Genomic DNA, 19,988 nt, shown 5'->3' with positions numbered 1-19,988 from the left:
TCTCTCATTATTATTATTATTACACCAATACCACTTTAGTGTCCTACAAAGGTAAGTTAATTATATGGTTATGAAACTAAAAAGCAATCGTAATATAAACATCACCTCACCTCAATAATAATAATAATAATCATCATCTATCCAAACCACCATAACCCAATACAACCCAAGAGTCTACTTAACCCATCTTCATTTCTTAATAAAATATAAGTGTGAATAGAATTTTTTTAAAAACAGTTGTTTTTGGTGCTCCAGATCTAAGTGCTAAAGTGCTGCTTCTCTAAAACTGAAAAGGTCAGAGGTCAAGGTCTAGCAAGCTTTCCTCTATCCAGCTTTGCTTCAATTAACTCAATTAATTAAATGTCTGGTGATTGGTTCAAAATCCATGATTTCCCTTTGTGCAATGATTTGGAACCTGCATGTGGACCTGAACTATCAAAAAAAATAGAATTACTGTACATAATAAAACGTTTTCAAAAGGTCTGCGCAAGTAAGTGAGACAATTTAGAGAAAGGACATTCAATATACTTTTTTGTCAGAGTTTGGAAGAATAAGCACTGAAATGAAAAGACCAAACACCAATTTCACTCATCATCATACCACACACACACACACACACACACACACAGGTCGGTTGTTTAGCAACAAATCCGATGTGTGCGTAACTTTGGGGCAAAACAGACAGGGTTGGCTTAGATTGTTGACAACATGTAAACTACAGTGACCTGCAGAAGTATTAGGAGAGTGACCTTTGTTGTTGATGTTTTGGCTCTGTACTCGAGCACTTTGGATTTGAAATGATACAATGACCATGAGGTTAAAGTATTTTCATCCATATCGGGTGAAACTGTTTACAAAGTACAGCACTTTTTGTACATAGACCCCCCCATTTTAGGGGACCAAAAGTATTGGGACAAATTAACTTACATGTGTATTAAAGTAGTCCAATATTTGGTCCCATATTCCTATAGGAATTAATGGTAAATAATGTATTGTGTCACTTTGGAGTCACTTTTATTGTAAATAGGAATATAATATGTTTCTATAAACTTCTACATTAATGTGGATGCTGCCATGGTTACAGATAATCCTGAAAGCATCGTGAATTATGATCAGTGAGAAAGTTACAGATGCACAGATATCATACCCCCAAGACATGCTAACCTCTCACCATTACAATAACAGGGGAGGTTAGCATTTTATATCATACCCCCAAGACATGCTAACCTCTCACCATTACAATAACAGGGGAGGTTAGCATTTTATATCATACCCCCAAGACATGCTAACCTCTCACCATTACAATAACAGGGGAGGTTAGCATTTTATATCATACCCCCAAGACATGCTAACCTCTCACCATTACAATAACAGGGGAGATTAGCATTTTATATCATACCCCCAAGACATGCTAACCTCTCACCATTACAATAACAGGGGAGGTTAGCATTTTATATCATACCCCCAAGACATGCTAACCTCTCACCATTACAATAACAGGGGAGGTTAGCATTTTATATCATACCCCCAAGACATGCTAAACTCTCACCATTACAATAACAGGGGAGGTTAGCATTTTTTTTATTTTTTTTTGGGGGGTATTTGTGCATCTGTAACTTTCTCACTCATCATTATTCACGATTCATTCAGGATTATCCGTAACCATGGCAGCATCCACATTAATGTAGAAGTGTTTAGTAACATATTCTATTCTTATTTACAATAAAAGTGACTCTAAAATGACACGATACATTATTTACCATTCATTTATATTGGGCACAAAATAATCTGAAACACAACCAAAACAAACAGCAAATGCATCCAACAAGTTTTTAGAGTCACAAGCTTGGTGTAGTCATTGCGTGCTACGAATCTGGGACCAAATACTAAACTGGGGGCAAAGGGGCAAAGGGTCCTCTGTAGCTCAGCTGGTAGAGCACGGCGCTTGTAACGCCAAGGTAGTGGGTTCGATCCCCGGGACCACCCATACACAAAAATGTATGCACGCGTGACTGTAAGTCGCTTTGGATAAAAGCGTCTGCTAAATGGCATATTATTATTATATTATTATACTACTTTAATACACATTAGTGAATTTGTCCCAATACCTTTAGTCCCCTACAATGGGGGGACTATGTACAAAAAGTGTTGTAATGACAGTCTGGACTTCAACATCATCGTGCTGGAGTACAGAGCCAAAACAACCAAAAATGTGTCACTGTCCCAATACTTTTGGAGCTCACTGTATATTTCATCTCCAATGTTTATTGAAAACATAAATAAAGTTTCACAATGAGCACTTGTTGTCTTTGAAATACATTGTTATAGTTGTTGGTTAACTAGCGAGCTTTAGCCATATTAGCATAGACTGTCACATCAGTCAAAACACCTCAAAACAAGAAATGGTATCAAGAGCGAGATAAAACTAACTGGAAACCAGCCACTTACGATTCCCCACATCTCAGCGTCTAGTCATTGTTTCTAGCCATCTGGCCATCCAGAATCACAACAACACACAGACTTCTGCCCCATTGAAGCGTGGGCATCGTTTTCATGACGTTGTCAGCTAACCCTTCTGTTATACACACACAGCAGCTCATACACTCATTGGGGGAACACGTTTAGATTGCATTTTAATGCATTTGTAAGCTTAGAACACTGCTAGCTAGCATTCTGCAATACCAAAGAGAGGATACTCTTTGAGATCTGGACTGGGGCTGGGGGAGATCATTTTTACCTGCCTTATTTACCATTCCCCTCTATACCCCTGGCCCCTCAGACAGACATGCCCAAAGAGATGGAAAGAGGTCTCATCTGTGTATCTGTGCCATTGTGGTGTCTGTGACAACATGGGCAGCGCCATTGAGGCTATTTTCTTCTTCTACTACCACTTCATAGACTGATCCTTCCTGATGACCCGGATGGAATCATGTGATCCTTCCTGATGACCCGGATGGAATCATGTGATCCTTCCCGATGACCCGGATGGAATCATGTGATCCTTCCTGATGACCCGGATGGAATCATGTGATCCTTCCTGATGACCCGGATGGAATCATGTGATCCTTCCTGATGACCCGGATGGAATCATGTGATCCTTCCTGATGACCCGGATGGAATCATGTGATCCTTCCTGATGACCCGGATGGAATCATGTGATCCTTCCTTAACCCATAGGAAGTCAAAAAGATGAAAGTCCTCATTGGCACTGCCCATGCTAAAGTAGGCTTTTGGGCACTAGAGGCTTCTATCCAACTATATGGCCCTAACCCAGAGCCTAACACTGGCCCCAGACATGCCTCGACCAAGGGCCAGTTCAGGAGGACGCAACATTACAGAACGTTCAGATAGAATATATATTTAATCTAGAACATATATGATTGTCTGTCAGAAAGAATAGGGGGAATCATGTGTGTCAACTCTATTCTATTTATATCTGAAACGTTCAGAACGTTTCACATGACTGTCTGAATACACCCCAGGCCTCCTCTTCACTCCTCAGCGATACCGTGCTCCCACGCCACCTTGGCCTGCTCTTCCTTAGAGGTGATGAGAGGTTGAGAGATCTTGCGTGGCATGGGCCTGGGCACGAGCCCGGCAGGGATACACCCCTCCTCCTCAGGGATACACCCCTCTCTCAGGTAGGGCTTGGGGGGCAGCGCGGGCGGGGGCTGGTGGTTGTAGTGGGGAAGGTTCTGGATGTTTAAGGTGTGGGCCTCTGGGAGGACAGGGGTGATAGGAACCATGATATTGGTGATGACTGGGGTGACCCCTCCAGGAGAGGAGTGGCTACGACAGGGAGGGGGCTTGGAGCCATTCAGGACCTCTGACTCAGAGACACTGTAGCGGACAGGCAGGTAGGAACCAGAGGGGGAGTCCATCCCCAGGTCCTCTCCGTCCATGGTCCAGGTAGATTGCACCATGTTGGGGGTGACGGAGACAGGGTCCAGGGCGTCTGTTGGGTGTCTGGTTGTTCCATGGGACTCGGTGGAGCATGACTGGCCCATGAAGTTGCTCTCGCTCAGGGAGGAGACGCCAGAGGAGGCGCTGCCGGAGAGGGTAGAGTTACTGCCATCCAGGCCGGACTGGGACTGGGGACTGGTGGGCGAGGCAGGTATAGGGTGCAGGGCTGACTGTCGAGGGAAACAACGGGGCAAAGGGTTATTCTTAATAAATGATTATTAGATAAATGACAGACATATTGATTTGCATTGCCCATTTGTTTGAGGCGTAAATACAAGATGAAAATGACTAAGCACAGATATAAAGCAAACACAAGCCAGCCAAACTGAAAGACCAATGTGTCAAAAACACGGTCACCCATTACAAACACAACCACACACGGAGCAACAAGTATCTCTACAGCTATTCAATATTCTACAGCCTAGTGCTCACTCACTGATACTGAAGGACTGACAGGTGACTGGAATAGAGGGGGGACCAGACCAGACAAAACTGGACCAGACCAGACAAAATTGGACCAGACCAGACCAAACAAAACTGGACCAGACCAGACAAAACTGGACCAGATCTGGGATACTATTTGAAATCAATTCAATATGCTTTATCTGTGCTTGATTATAACCAAAACGTATTTATTTGTATATATTATTATTTGTTGCACCAAAGAAAACAAGTGATAGACAACAATACAGATACAAACAAATACTAATAAAAGAAACAGTGTGCAGGTTCGAAGACCAAGGGCTGATATGAAAACCATACCACAATACAGCGGCTTGCGAAAGTATTCACCCCCCTTGGCATTTTTCCTATTTTGTTGCCTTACAACCTGGAATTAAAATATATTTTTGGGGGGGTTTGTATCATTTGATTTACACAACATGCCTACCACTTTGAATATGCAAAATATTTTTTATTGTGAAACAAACAAGAAATAAAACAAATAAACAGAAAATTTGAGCGTGCATAACTATTCACCCCCCCAAAGTCAATACTTTGTAGAGCCACCTTTTGCAGCAATTACAGCTGCAAGTATCTTGGGGTATGTCTCTATAAGCTTGGCACATCTAGCCACTGGGATTTTTGCCCATTCTTCAAGGCAAAACTGCTCCAGCTCCTTCAAGTTGGATGGGTTCCACTGGTGTACAGCAATCTTTAAGTCATACCACAGATTCTCAATTGGATTGAGGTCTGGGCTTTGACTAGGCCATTCCAAGACATTTAAATGTTTCCCCTTAAACCACTCGAGTGTTGCTTTAGCAGTATGCTTAGGGTCATTGTCCTGCTGGAAGGATTGTCCCGTCCCAGTCTCAAATCTCTGGAAGACTGAAACAGGTTTCCCTCAAGAATCTCCCTCTATTTAGCGCCATCCATCATTCCTTCAATTCTGACCAGTTTCCCAGTCCCTGCCAATGAAAACTTGCTGCCACCACCATGCTTCACTGTGGGAATGGTGTTCTCGGGGTGATGAGAGGTGTTGGGTTTGCGCCAGACATAGCGTTTTCCTTGATGGCCAAAAAGCTAGATTTTAGTCTCATCTGACCAGAAAACCTTCTTCAATATACTACCGTTCAAAAGTTTGGGGTCACTTAGCAATTTCCTTGTTTTCCATGAAAACATACATTAAATGAGTTTGAATAGGAAATGTGGTCATTGACAAGGTTAGAAATAATGATTTTTAATAGAAATAATAATTGTGTCCTTCAAACTTTGCTTTCGTCAAATAATCCTCCATTTGCAGCAATTACAGCCTTGTAAATGGCTTGATGGGCACTTCTTACGTACCATACGGTCAAGCTGCTCCCACAACAGCTCAATAGGGTTGAGATCCGTTGACTGTGCAGGCCACTCCATTATAGACAGAATACCAGCTGACTGCTTCTTCCCTAAATAGTTATTGCATAGTTTGGAGCTGTGCTTTGGGTCATTGTCCTGTTGTAGGAGGAAATTGGCTCCAATCAAGCGCCATCCACAGGGTATGGCACAGCATTGCAAAATGGAGTGATTGCCTTCCTTCAAGATCCCTTTTACCCTGTACAAATCTCCCACTCTACCACCACCAAAGCACCCCCAGACCATCACATTGCCTCCACCATGCTTGACAGATGGCATCAAGCATTCCTCCAGCATCTTTTCATTTGGTCTACGTTTCACAAATGTTCTTCTTTGTGATCCGAACACCTCAAACTTCGATTCGTCTGTCCATAACACTTTTTTCCAATCTTCCTCTGTCCAGTGTCTGTGTTCTTTTGCCCATCTTAATCTTTTATTTTTATTGGCCAGTCTGAGACATGGCTTTTTCTTTGCAACTCTGCCTAGAAGGTCAGCATCCCGGAGTCGCCTCTTCACTGTTGACGTTGAGACTGGTGTTTTGCGGGTACTATTTAATGAAGCTGCCAGTTGAGGACCTGTGAGGTGTCTGTTTCTCAAACTAGACACTCTAATGTAATTGTCCTCTTGCTCAGTTGTGCACCGGGGCCTCCCACTCCTCTTTCTATTCTGGTTAGAGCCAGTTTGCGCAGTTCTGAAACAAGTATTTTTTTTCATTTAACTTCACCAATTTGGACTATTTTGTGTATGTCCATTACATTAAATCCAAATAAAAATCAATTTAAATTACAGGTTGTAATGCAACAAAACAGGAAAAACGTCAAGGGGGATGAATACTTTTGCAAGTACATAAATAAGAGACCAAAAATGCAAACATCTGCAATCTCAAACTTCAGTCAGGCTAAAGCAAATCCTCAAAGTATTTGAAAGATTTCATATAGTACTTGAACCCAGGTCTGAACAGGTCAGGACGGTAGGCTACTCTAGGCCAGGGAGGGTACCTTTCGTAAAGAGGAGCGCGCAGGGAGAGCTGGAGGGAGGTCGCTGATCTGGTGGTGGAAAGCATCAAAGTGCATGGAGAAGTGTCCTACAGAGGGAGACACAGTAGGACAGAACAACGGATTGGTTGGTTGGAAATATACAGAACTAAACCAGAGAGAGAGAGAAAGAGAGAGGGGTGGTGTAGAGACATAGAGAGAAAGAGAGAAAGAATGAGAGAGAGAGAGAAAAAGAGAAAGAAAGAAAGTGAGAAGGGGTGGAGTAGAGAAAGAAAGAAAGATCTGGAGAAGGATAAACAGGCCTCTGCACTAGGCTACAGAACAGTCCACTTGAGAGGGTCAGGTAGGCTCAGGGTTGGTGGGTTGATGGAGGGGAGAGGATCAGGTAGGATCAGGGTTGGTGGGTAGATGGAGGGGAGAGGATCAGGTAGGATCAGGGTTGGTGGGTTGATGGAGGGGAGAGGATCAGGTAGGCTCAGGGTTGGTGGGTTGATGGAGGGGAGAGGATCAGGTAGGATCAGGGTTGGTGGGTAGATGGAGAGGATCAGGTAGGATCAGGGTTGGTGGGTTGATGGAGGGGAGAGGATCAGGTAGGATCAGGGTTGGTGGGTTGATGGAGGGGAGAGAATCAGGTAGGATCAGGGTTGGTGGGTTGATGGAGGGGAGAGGATCAGGTAGGATCAGGGTTGGTGGGTTGATGGAGGGGAGAGGATCAGGTAGGATCAGGGTTGGTGGGTTGATGGAGGGGAGAGGATCAGGTAGGATCGGGGTTGGTGGGTAGATGGAGGGGAGAGGATCAGGTAGGATCAGGGTTGGTGGGTAGTTGGAGGGGAGAGGATCTGGTAGGATCAGGGTTGTGGTGGAGGAGGGTAAACACCTTTTTATTTTGTGCATAGCGTTAAAATAGACTAATTATGCTAAATTAGCGTTGTTGTCTAATTTACTTGCCGCTCATAAGGATAGGATGAAACAGGACTGGTTCTCTCTAACAGACATACATCCCTGGATAGGATGAAACAGGACTGGTTCTCTCTAACAGACATACATCCCTGGATAGGATGAAACAGGACTGGTTCTCTATAACAGAGACATACATCCCTGGATAGGATGAAACAGGACTGGTTCTCTCTAACAGACATACATCCCTGGATAGGATGAAACTGGACTGGTTCTCTATAACAGAGACATACATCCCTGGATAGGATGAAACAGGACTGGTTCTTTCTAACAGACATACATCCCTGGATAGAATGAAACAGGACTGGTTCTCTCTAACAGACATACATCCCTGGATAGGATGAAACAGGACTGGTTCTCTCTAACAGACATACATCCCTGGATAGGATGAAACAGGACTGGTTCTCTATAACAGAGACATACATCCCTGGATAGGATGAAACAGGACTGGTTCTCTCTAACAGACATACATCCCTGGATAGGATGAAACAGGACTGGTTCTCTCTAACAGACATACATCCCTGGATAGGATGAAACAGGACTGGTTCTCTATAACAGATACATACATCCCTGGATAGGATGAAACAGGACTGGTTCTCTCTAACAGACATACATCCCTGGATAGGATGAAACAGGACTGGTTCTCTCTAACAGACATACATCCCTGGATAGGATGAAACAGGACTGGTTCTCTCTAACAGACATACATCCCTGGATAGGATGAAACAGGACTGGTTCTCTCTAACAGACATACATCCCTGGATAGGATGAAACAGGACTGGTTCTCTCTAACAGACATACATGGACAAAGAAGAGCTACACTGAGATCAACGGTGGAAAGAGGTAAAGTTGAATAATTCCTTAAAGATCTATTGGAATCAGATGTTCCCATAAAACTCCAATAAAATGCCACCAAACTGCACCATCAACTCCAACCAGGGTTGGGGTCAATTCCATTTAAATTCCATTCAATTCAGGAAGTACAAAGACATTCCAGTTCCAGTGGAATTGAAACAATATGCACCTGTGAGTGCTGATCACAAAGGCCATGTCATGGTTTACAACAGATTACTATGGTTACCATCACATCACATACACACACACACACACACACACACATACAGTACATGACCACTTACACACAAACCAATATCAGTAACAATGGGAATACACTACATGACCAAAAGTATGTGGACACCTGCTCGTCAAACATCTCATTCCAAAACCATGGGCATTGATGTGGAGTTGGTCCCCCCTTTGCTGCTATAACAGCCTCCACTCTTCTGGGAATGCGTTCCACTAGATGTTGGAACATGTGCTGCGGGGACTTGCTTCCATTCAGCCACAAGAGCATTAGTGAGGTCAAGTTCTTCCACACCGATCTTGACAAACCATTTCTGTACGGATCTCGCTTTGTGCACGGGGGCATTGTCATGCCTGGTTGTAGAGGATGCCTGGTTGTTCTTTAAAAGTAATTTCCTCTCAATCTTAAATAAACATGCCCCATTCAAAAAATACAGAACTAAGAACAGATATAGCCCCTGGTTCTCCTCAGACTTGACTGCCCTTGACCAGCACAAAAACATCCTGTGGCGTACTGCATTAGCATCAAATAGCCCCCGCGATATGCAACTTTTCAGGGAAGTTAGGAACCAATATATGTCATGCTGAAACAAGAAAGGGCCTTCCCCAAACTGTAGCCACAAAGTTGGAACCACAGAATCGTCTAGAATGTCATTGTATGCTGTAGCGTTAAGATTTCCCATCAATAGAACTAAGGGGCCTAGCCCGAACCATAAAAAACTGCCCCAGACCATTATTCCTCTTCCACCAAACTTTACAGTTGGCACTATGCACTGGGGCAGGTAGCGTTCTCCTTGCATCCGCCAAACCCAGATTCATCCGTCGGACTGCCAGATGGTGAAGCGTGATTCTTCACTCCAGAGAACGTGTTTCCACTGCTCCAGAGTCCAATGGCGGCGAGCTTTACACCACTCCAGCCGACGCTTTACACCACTCCAGCCGACGCTTTACACCACTCCAGCCGACGCTTTACACCACTCCAGCCGACGCTTTACACCACTCCAGCCGACGCTTTACACCACTCCAGCCGACGCTTTACACCACTCCAGCCGACGCTTTACACCACTCCAGCCGACGCTTTACACCACTCCAGCCGACGCTTCACATTGCGCATCTGTGCAGCTGCTTGGCCATGGAAACCCATTTCACGACGCTCCCGACGAACAGTTCTTGTGCTGACGTTGCTTCAAGAGGCAGTTTGGAACTCGGTAGTGAGTGTTGCAACCGAGGACAGACAATTTTTACGCGCTGCGCGCTTCAGCACTCGGTGGTCCCGTTCTGTGAGCTTGTGCGGCCTACCACTTCGCGGCTGATGTTGCCCCTAGACGTTTCCACTTCACAATACCAACACATACAGTTGACCGGGGCAGCTCTAGCAGGGCAGAAATTTGACTTGTTGGAAAGGTGGCATCCTATGACGGTGCCACGTTGAAAGTCACAGAGCTCTTCAGTAAGGCCATTCTACTGCCAATGTTTGTCTATGGAGATTGCACGGCTGTGTGCTCGTTTTTATACACCTGTCAGCAACGGGTGTGGCTGAAATAGCCGAAGACACTAATTTGACGGGGTGTCCACATACTTCTGTATATAGGGTGATGATGGAAAAATATCTCAACAACCCTTACATTACTGTTCTGCCTCAGTGTAGCTGAACTATATAGGGGGTGTTGGATAAAGACATGCCGTGTGGTGTTTGCCATTTCCTTCTTTATTCATCGTGTTTGTTGTTCTCTATAGGGGTCTTGCATGCCAATGTAAGGCACAACACAATGCAAAAAAACGCTTGACCGTATTCTGTTAGAGATCAGGTTTCGGTGAACCGTCTGCCACCTTACCATGGGATGTGGTTCACTAAAACCGCCTCCGTTACTCATGTAAAGTACTCACCGTGGGGCAGGCTGCGGGGAGGGACAGGGGGGGGCATCACACTCCCAACGTGGCTGGACAGGAACGGCAACACCTCCCTTGTACCACTGTCCAGACTCCAGCTGCTGGGGGTGGTCAGGACTGGAGGGGAGCGAGGTAATGTTAATACTCCACTCTACTGTTCACACTAACAGTAAGCTGCTGGGGGTGGTCAGGACTGGAGGGGAGCCAGGTAATGTTAATACTCCACTCTACTGTTCACACTAACAGTAAGCTGCTGGGGGTGGTCAGGACTGGAGGTGAGCCAGGTAATGTTAATACTCCACTCTACTGTTCACACTAACAGTAAGCTGCTGGGGGTGGTCAGGACTGGAGGGGAGCCAGGTAATGTTAATACTCCACTCTACTGTTCACACTAACAGTAAGCTGCTGGGGGTGGTCAAGACTGGAGGGGAGCGAGGTAATGTTAATACTCCACTCTACTGTTCACACTAACAGTAAGCTGCTGGGGGTGGTCAGGACTGGAGGGGAGCCAGGTAATGTTAATACTCCACTCTACTGTTCACACTAACAGTAAGCTGCTGGGGTGGTCAAGACTGGAGGGAGCGAGGTAATGTTAATACTCCACTCTACTGTTCACACTAACAGTAAGCTGCTGGGGGTGGTCAGGACTGGAGGTGAGCCAGGTAATGTTAATACTCCACTCTACTGTTCACACTAACAGTAAGCTGCTGGGGGTGGTCAGGACTGGAGGTGAGCCAGGTAATGTTAATACTCCACTCTACTGTTCACACTAACAGTAAGCTGCTGGGGGTGGTCAGGACTGGAGGGGAGCCAGGTAATGTTAATACTCCACTCTACTGTTCACACTAACAGTAAGCTGCTGGGGGTGGTCAAGACTGGAGGGGAGCGAGGTAATGTTAATACTCCACTCTACTGTTCACACTAACAGTAAGCTGCTGGGGGTGGTCAGGACTGGAGGGGAGCCAGGTAATGTTAATACTCCACTCTACTGTTCACACTAACAGTAAGCTGCTGGGGGTGGTCAGGACTGGAGGGGAGCCAGGTAATGTTAATACTCCACTCTACTGTTCACACTAACAGTAAGTTGCTGGGGGTGGTCAAGACTGGAGGGGAGCGAGGTAATGTTAATACTCCACTCTACTGTTCACACTAACAGTAAGCTGCTGGGGGTGGTCAGGACTGGAGGGGAGCCAGGTAATGTTAATACTCCACTCTACTGTTCACACTAACAGTAAGCTGCTGGGGGGTGGTCAAGACTGGAGAGTTACACACCAGATATTAACACAACCACTCCACTCCATTCTACACTCAGCCAGCAACAGTTCATTTGGCTTTCTGATTCATAGGGTGTTTTATGTTTAATTAAAGTAATAGTACATTTATTATTGGCAGATTCATCATCATCGACATCATCAGCATCATAATCATCGTCATTGTAGTCGTCGTCATCATCATTATAATCAACTTAATCATCATTACTGTTTTGATTTTTGCACGATTTAAGACAGCAATGTTAGTTATATTAGTGCGGTCAACGTACTGTATTTGGGGGGCTTAATATGTATCGTTCAAATGGTTTATGCTGACTTACAGGAACGACCAATTACACATCAGTGTACCACAAAGTAAAGGAGAAATGCACAAGAGATGGTTACTACGTTCTATAAACTCCGAGGCTTTATACCAAAGGGCTGTAGTCATAGCAACAGGCTGGTGTTGATAGATGGAGCAGCTCTCTACCAATGATCCACAGTGGGACATCTACAGACAGTGGACTAAACTAGCTAAAGTATTAGGAGGGTCTGTGGACTGACCGCTGACTGACTCAACAGATAAAACAGAGTACTTATGTTCTCAACGGGATTGAAAAATAACAAAGACAGACTTCCACCCTTTTAACATACTGAGTCCAGCCAAACCAAGCTGGACTGAGCTGGTCTGGTTACCTATCCACCAGTTGCTGGAAAGGACAATGTGAAAAGAAAATATTTGAGCCAGTCCAGTATAGTTTGGTTCTGCAGTCCAGTATAGTTTGGTTCTACAGAACAGCATAGTTTGGTTCTACAGAACAGTATAGTTTGGGTCTACAGAACAGTACAGTTTGGGTCTACAGAACAGTATAGTTTGAGACTATAGGAGACTATATTATGTAAGTCGCTCTGGATAAAAGCGTCTGCTAAATGAGGTAAATGTAAATGTAAAATAGACTATAACAGACTACAACAGACTATAACAGACTATAACATACTATAACAGACTATAGGAGACTATAACAGACTATTACAGACTATAGGAGACTATAACAGACTATAACAGACTATAACAGACTATAGGAGACAATAACAGACTATAGGAGACTATAGGAGACTATAATAGACTATAACAGACTATAGGATACTATATGAGACTATATGAGACTATAACAGACTATAGGAGACTATAACAGACTATAGGAGACTATAACGGACTATAGGAGACTATAACAGACTATTACAGACTATAGGAGACTATAACAGACTATAACAGACTATAACAGACTATAACAGACTATAGGAGACTATAACATACTATAGGAGACTATAACAGACTATAGGAGATTATAACAGACTATAACAGACTATAGGAGACTATAACAGACTATAGGAGACTATAACAGACTATAACAGACTATAACAGACTATAACAGACTATAGGAGACTATTACAGACTATAACAGACTATAACAGACTATAGGAGACTATAACAGACTATAGGAGACTATAACAGACTATAGGAGACTATAACAGACTATAACAGACTATAGGAGACTATAACAGACTATAACAGACTATAACAGACTATAACAGACTATAGGAGACTATAACAGACTATAACAGACTATAGGAGACTATAACAGACTATAACAGACTATAACAGACTATAACAGACTATAACAGACTATAGGAGACTATAACAGACTATAGGAGACTATAGGAGACTATAACAGACTATAACAGACTATAGGAGACTATATGAGACTATAACAGACTATAGGAGACTATAACAGACTATAGGAGACTATAACATACTATTACAGACTATAGGAGACTATAACAGACTATAACAGATTATAGGAGACTATAGAAGACTATAGAAGACTACAGGAGACTATAACAGACTATAACAGACTATAACAGACTATAACAGACTATAACAGACTATAGGAGACTATAACAGACTATAACAGACTATAGGAGACTACAACAGACTATAACAGACTATAGGAGACTATTACAGACTATAACAGACTATAAGAGACTATAACAGACTATAGGAGACTATAACATACTATAACAGACTATAACAGACTATAACAGACTATAACAGACTATAACAGACTATAACAGACTATAGGAGACTACAACAGACTATAACAGACTATAGGTGACTATAGGAGAATATAACAGACTATAACATACTATAACAGACTATAGGAGACTATAACAGACTATAACAGACTATAACAGACTATAGGAGACTATAGCAGACTATAACAGACTATAACGGGCTATAGGAGACTATAACATACTATAACAGACTATAACAGACTATAACAGACTATAACATACTATAGGAGACTATAGGAGAATATAACAGACTATAACAGACTATAACAGACTATAGGAGACTATAACAGACTATAACAGACTATAGGAGACTATAGGAGACTACAGGAGACTATAACAGACTATTGGAGACTATAACATACTATAACAGACTATAGGAGACTATAACAGACTATAACAGACTATAGGAGACTATAACAGACTATAACAGACTATAGGAGACTATTACAGACTATAACAGACTATAACAGACTATAACAGACTATAGGAGACTATAACAGACTATAACAGACTATAGGAGACTATTACAGACTATAACAGACTATAACAGACTATAGGAGACTATAACATACTATAACAGACTATAACAGACTATAACAGACTAAAACAGACTATAACAGACTATAGGAGACTACAACAGACTATAACAGACTATAGGAGACTATAGGAGAATATAACAGACTATAACATACTATAACAGACTATAGGAGACTATAACAGACTATAACAGACTATAACAGACTATAGGAGACTATAGCAGACTATAACAGACTATAACGGGCTATAGGAGACTATAACATACTATAACAGACTATAACAGACTATAACAGACTATAACAGACTATAACAGACTATAGGAGACTACAACAGACTATAACAGACTATAGGTGACTATAGGAGAATATAACAGACTATAACATACTATAACAGACTATAGGAGACTATAACAGACTATAACAGACTATAACAGACTATAGGAGACTATAGCAGACTATAACAGACTATAACGGGCTATAGGAGACTATAACATACTATAACAGACTATAACAGACTATAACAGACTATAGGAGACTATAGGAGAATATAACAGACTATAACAGACTATAACAGACTATAGGAGACTATAACAGACTATAACAGACTATAGGAGACTATAGGAGACTACAGGAGACTATAACAGACTATTGGAGACTATACCATACTATAACAGACTATAGGAGACTATAACAGACTATAACAGACTATAGGAGACTATAACAGACTATAACAGACTATAGGAGACTATTACAGACTATAACAGACTATAACAGACTATAACAGACTATAGGAGACTATAACAGACTATAACAGACTATAGGAGACTATTACAGACTATAACAGACTATAACAGACTATAACAGACTATAGGAGACTATAACATACTATAACAGACTATAACAGACTATAACAGACTATAACAGACTAAAACAGACTATAACAGACTATAACAGACTATAGGAGACTACAACAGACTATAACAGACTATAGGAGACTATAGGAGAATATAACAGACTATAACATACTATAACAGACTATAGGAGACTATAACAGACTATAACAGACTATAAAAGACTATAGGAGACTATAGCAGACTATAACAGACTATAACGGGCTATAGGAGACTATAACATACTATAACAGACTATAACAGACTATAACAGACTATAGGAGACTAAAGGAGAATATATAAACAGACTATAACAGACTATAACAGACTATAGGAGACTATAACAGACTATAACAGACTATAGGAGACTACAACAGACTATAACAGACTATAGGAGACTATTACAGACTATAACAGACTATAACAGACTATAACAGACTATAGGAGACTATAACATACTATAACAGACTATAACAGACTATAACAGACTATAACAGACTATAACAGACTATAACAGATTATAGGAGACTATAGAAGACTATAGAAGACTACAGGAGACTATAACAGACTATAGGAGACTATAACAGACTATAACAGACTATAACAGACTATAACAGACTATAGGAGACTATAACAGACTATAACAGACTATAGGAGACTACAACAGACTATAACAGACTATAGGAGACTATTACAGACTATAACAGACTATAACAGACTATAACAGACTATAGGAGACTATAACATACTATAACAGACTATAACAGACTATAACAGACTATAACAGACTATAGGAGACTACAACAGACTATAACAGACTATAGGAGACTATAGGAGAATATAACAGACTATAACATACTATAACAGACTATAGGAGACTATAACAGACTATAACAGACTATAACAGACTATAGGAGACTATAGCAGACTATAACAGACTATAACGGGCTATAGGAGACTATAACATACTATAACAGACTATAACAGACTATAACATACTATAACAGACTATAGGAGACTATAGGAGAATATAACAGACTATAACAGACTATAACAGACTATAGGAGACTATAACAGACTATAACAGACTATAGGAGACTATAGGAGACTACAGGAGACTATAACAGACTATTGGAGACTATAACAGACTATAACAGACTATAGGAGACTATAACAGACTATAACAGACTATAGGAGACTATAACAGACTATAACAGACTATAGGAGACTATTACAGACTATAACAGACTATAACAGACTATAACAGACTATAGGAGACTATAACAGACTATAACAGACTATTACAGACTATAACAGACTATAACAGACTATAGGAGATTATAACATACTATAACAGACTATAACAGACTATAACAGACTAAAACAGACTATAACAGACTATAACAGACTATAGGAGACTATAACAGACTATAACAGACTATAACAGACTATAGGAGACTATAGCAGACTATAACAGACTATAACGGGCTATAGGAGACTATAACATACTATAACAGACTATAACAGACTATAACAGACTATAGGAGACTATAGGAGAATATAACAGACTATAACAGACTATAACAGACTATAGGAGACTATAACAGACTATAACAGACTATAACAGACTATAGGAGACTATAGGAGACTACAGGAGACTATAACAGACTATTGGAGACTATAACAGACTATAACAGACTATAACAGACTATAGGAGACTATAACAGACTATAGGAGACTATAACAGACTATAACAGACTATAGGAGACTATTACAGACTATAACAGACTATAACAGACTATAACAGACTATAGGAGACTATAACATACTATAACAGACTATAACAGACTATAACAGACTATAACAGACTATAGGAGACTATAACAGACTATAACAGACTATAGGAGACTACAACAGACTATAACAGACTATAGGAGACTATGGGAGAATATAACAGATGATAACATACTATAACAGACTATAGGAGACTATAACAGACTATAGGAGACTATAACAGACTATAACAGACTATAACAGACTATAGGAGACTATAACAGACTATAACAGACTATAGGAGACTACAACAGACTATAACAGACTATAGGAGACTATAGGATAATATAACAGACTATAACATACTATAACAGACTATAGGAGACTATAACAGACTATAACAGACTATAACAGACTATAGGAGACTATAGCAGACTATAACAGACTATAACGGGCTATAGGAGACTATAACATACTATAACAGACTATAACAGACTATAACAGACTATAACAGACTATAGGAGACTATAGGAGAATATAACAGACTATAACAGACTATAACAGACTATAGGAGACTATAACAGACTATAACAGACTATAACAGACTATAGGAGACTATAGGAGACTACAGGAGACTATAACAGACTATTGGAGACTATAACAGACTATAACAGACTATAGGAGACTATAACAGACTATAACAGACTATAGGAGACTATAACAGACTATAACAGACTATAGGAGACTATTACAGACTATAACAGACTATAACATACTATAACAGACTATATGAGACTATAACAGACTATAACAGACTATAGGAGACTATTACAGACTATAACAGACTATAACAGACTATAACAGACTATAGGAGACTATAACATACTATAACAGACTATAACAGACTATAACAGACTATAACAGACTATAACAGACTATAACAGACTATAGGAGACTACAACAGACTATAACAGACTATAGGAGACTATAGGAGAATATAACAGACTATAACATACTATAACAGACTATAGGAGACTATAACAGACTATAACAGACTATAACAGACTATAGGAGACTATAGCAGACTATAACAGACTATAACGGGCTATAGGAGACTATAACATACTATAACATACTATAACAGACTATAACAGACTATAACAGACTATAGGAGACTATAGGAGAATATAACAGACTATAACAGACTATAACAGACTATAGGAGACTATAACAGACTATAACAGACTATAACAGACTATAGGAGACTATAGGAGACTACAGGAGACTATAACAGACTATTGGAGACTATAACAGACTATAACAGACTATAACAGACTATAGGAGACTATAACAGACTATAACAGACTATAGGAGACTATAACAGACTATAACAGACTATAGGAGACTATTACAGACTATAACAGACTATAACAGACTATAACAGACTATAGGAGACTATAACATACTATAACAGACTATAACAGACTATAACAGACTATAACAGACTATAGGAGACTATAACAGACTATAACAGACTATAGGAGACTACAACAGACTATAACAGACTATAGGAGACTATGGGAGAATATAACAGACGATAACATACTATAACAGACTATAGGAGACTATAACAGACTATAGGAGACTATAACAGACTATAACAGACTATAACAGACTATAGGAGACTATAACAGACTATAACAGACTATAACGGGCTATAGGAGACTATAACATACTATAACAGACTATAACAGACTATAACAGACTCTAACAGACTATAACAGACTATAGGAGACTATGGGAGAATATAACAGACGATAACATACTATAACAGACTATAGGAGACTATAACAGACTATAGGAGACTATAACAGACTATAACAGACTATAACAGACTATAGGAGACTATAACAGACTATAACAGACTATAACGGGCTATAGGAGACTATAACATACTATAACAGACTATAACAGACTATAACAGACTCTAACAGACTCTAACAGACTCTAACAGACTCTAACAGACTCTAGGAGACTATAACAGACTATAACAGACTATAACAGACTATAACAGACTATAGGAGACTATAACAGACTATAGGAGACTATAACAGACTATAACAGACTATAGGAGACTATAGGAGAATATAACAGACTATAACAGACTATAACAGACTATAACAGACTATAACAGACTATAACAGACTATAACAGACTATAGGAGACTATAACAGACTATAGGAGACTATAACAGACTATAACAGACTATAACAGACTATAACAGACTATAACAGACTATAACAGACTATAACAGACTATAACAGACTATAACAGACTATAGGAGACTATAACAGACCATAACAGACCATAACAGACTATAACATACTATATGAGACTATAACAGACTATAACAGACTATAGGAGACTATAGGAGACTATAACAGACTATAACAGACTATAGGAGACTATAACAGACTATAACAGACTATAGGAGACTATAACAGACTATAACAGACTATAACAGACTATAACAGACTATAACAGACTATAGGAGACTATAACAGACTATAGGAGACTATAACAGACTATAACAGACTATAGGAGACTATAACAGACTATAACAGACTATAGGAGACTATAACAGACTATAGGAGACTATAGGAGAATATAAAAGACTATAAC

The 19,988-nt window shown here is 40.5% G+C and overlaps 1 protein-coding gene across 1 annotated transcript in view; it reads right to left on the bottom strand.

Annotated features, from left to right (window-relative positions):
• Window positions 1–3,427: 3,427 nt before the first annotated feature.
• LOC121577920 (dedicator of cytokinesis protein 3) overlaps window positions 3,428–19,988 on the bottom strand; it is a 255,676-nt gene continuing 239,115 nt past the window's right edge. The window contains exons 51-53 of the mRNA XM_045224098.1: window positions 10,719–10,838; window positions 6,795–6,880; window positions 3,428–4,133 (exon numbers count right to left, since the gene is read on the bottom strand). Of these exons, the coding sequence (XP_045080033.1) occupies window positions 3,492–4,133; window positions 6,795–6,880; window positions 10,719–10,838 (848 nt within the window). The 3' untranslated portion in view covers window positions 3,428–3,491. The remainder of the gene's footprint in view (window positions 4,134–6,794; window positions 6,881–10,718; window positions 10,839–19,988) is intronic.

The sequence above is a fragment of the Coregonus clupeaformis genome, chromosome 12 (assembly GCF_020615455.1).
Source record: "Coregonus clupeaformis isolate EN_2021a chromosome 12, ASM2061545v1, whole genome shotgun sequence".
NCBI classification, from domain to species: Eukaryota; Metazoa; Chordata; class Actinopteri; order Salmoniformes; family Salmonidae; genus Coregonus; species Coregonus clupeaformis.
The sequence above is the reverse complement of the archived record's forward strand: the minus strand, read 5'-3'. Positions and strand labels throughout refer to the sequence as shown.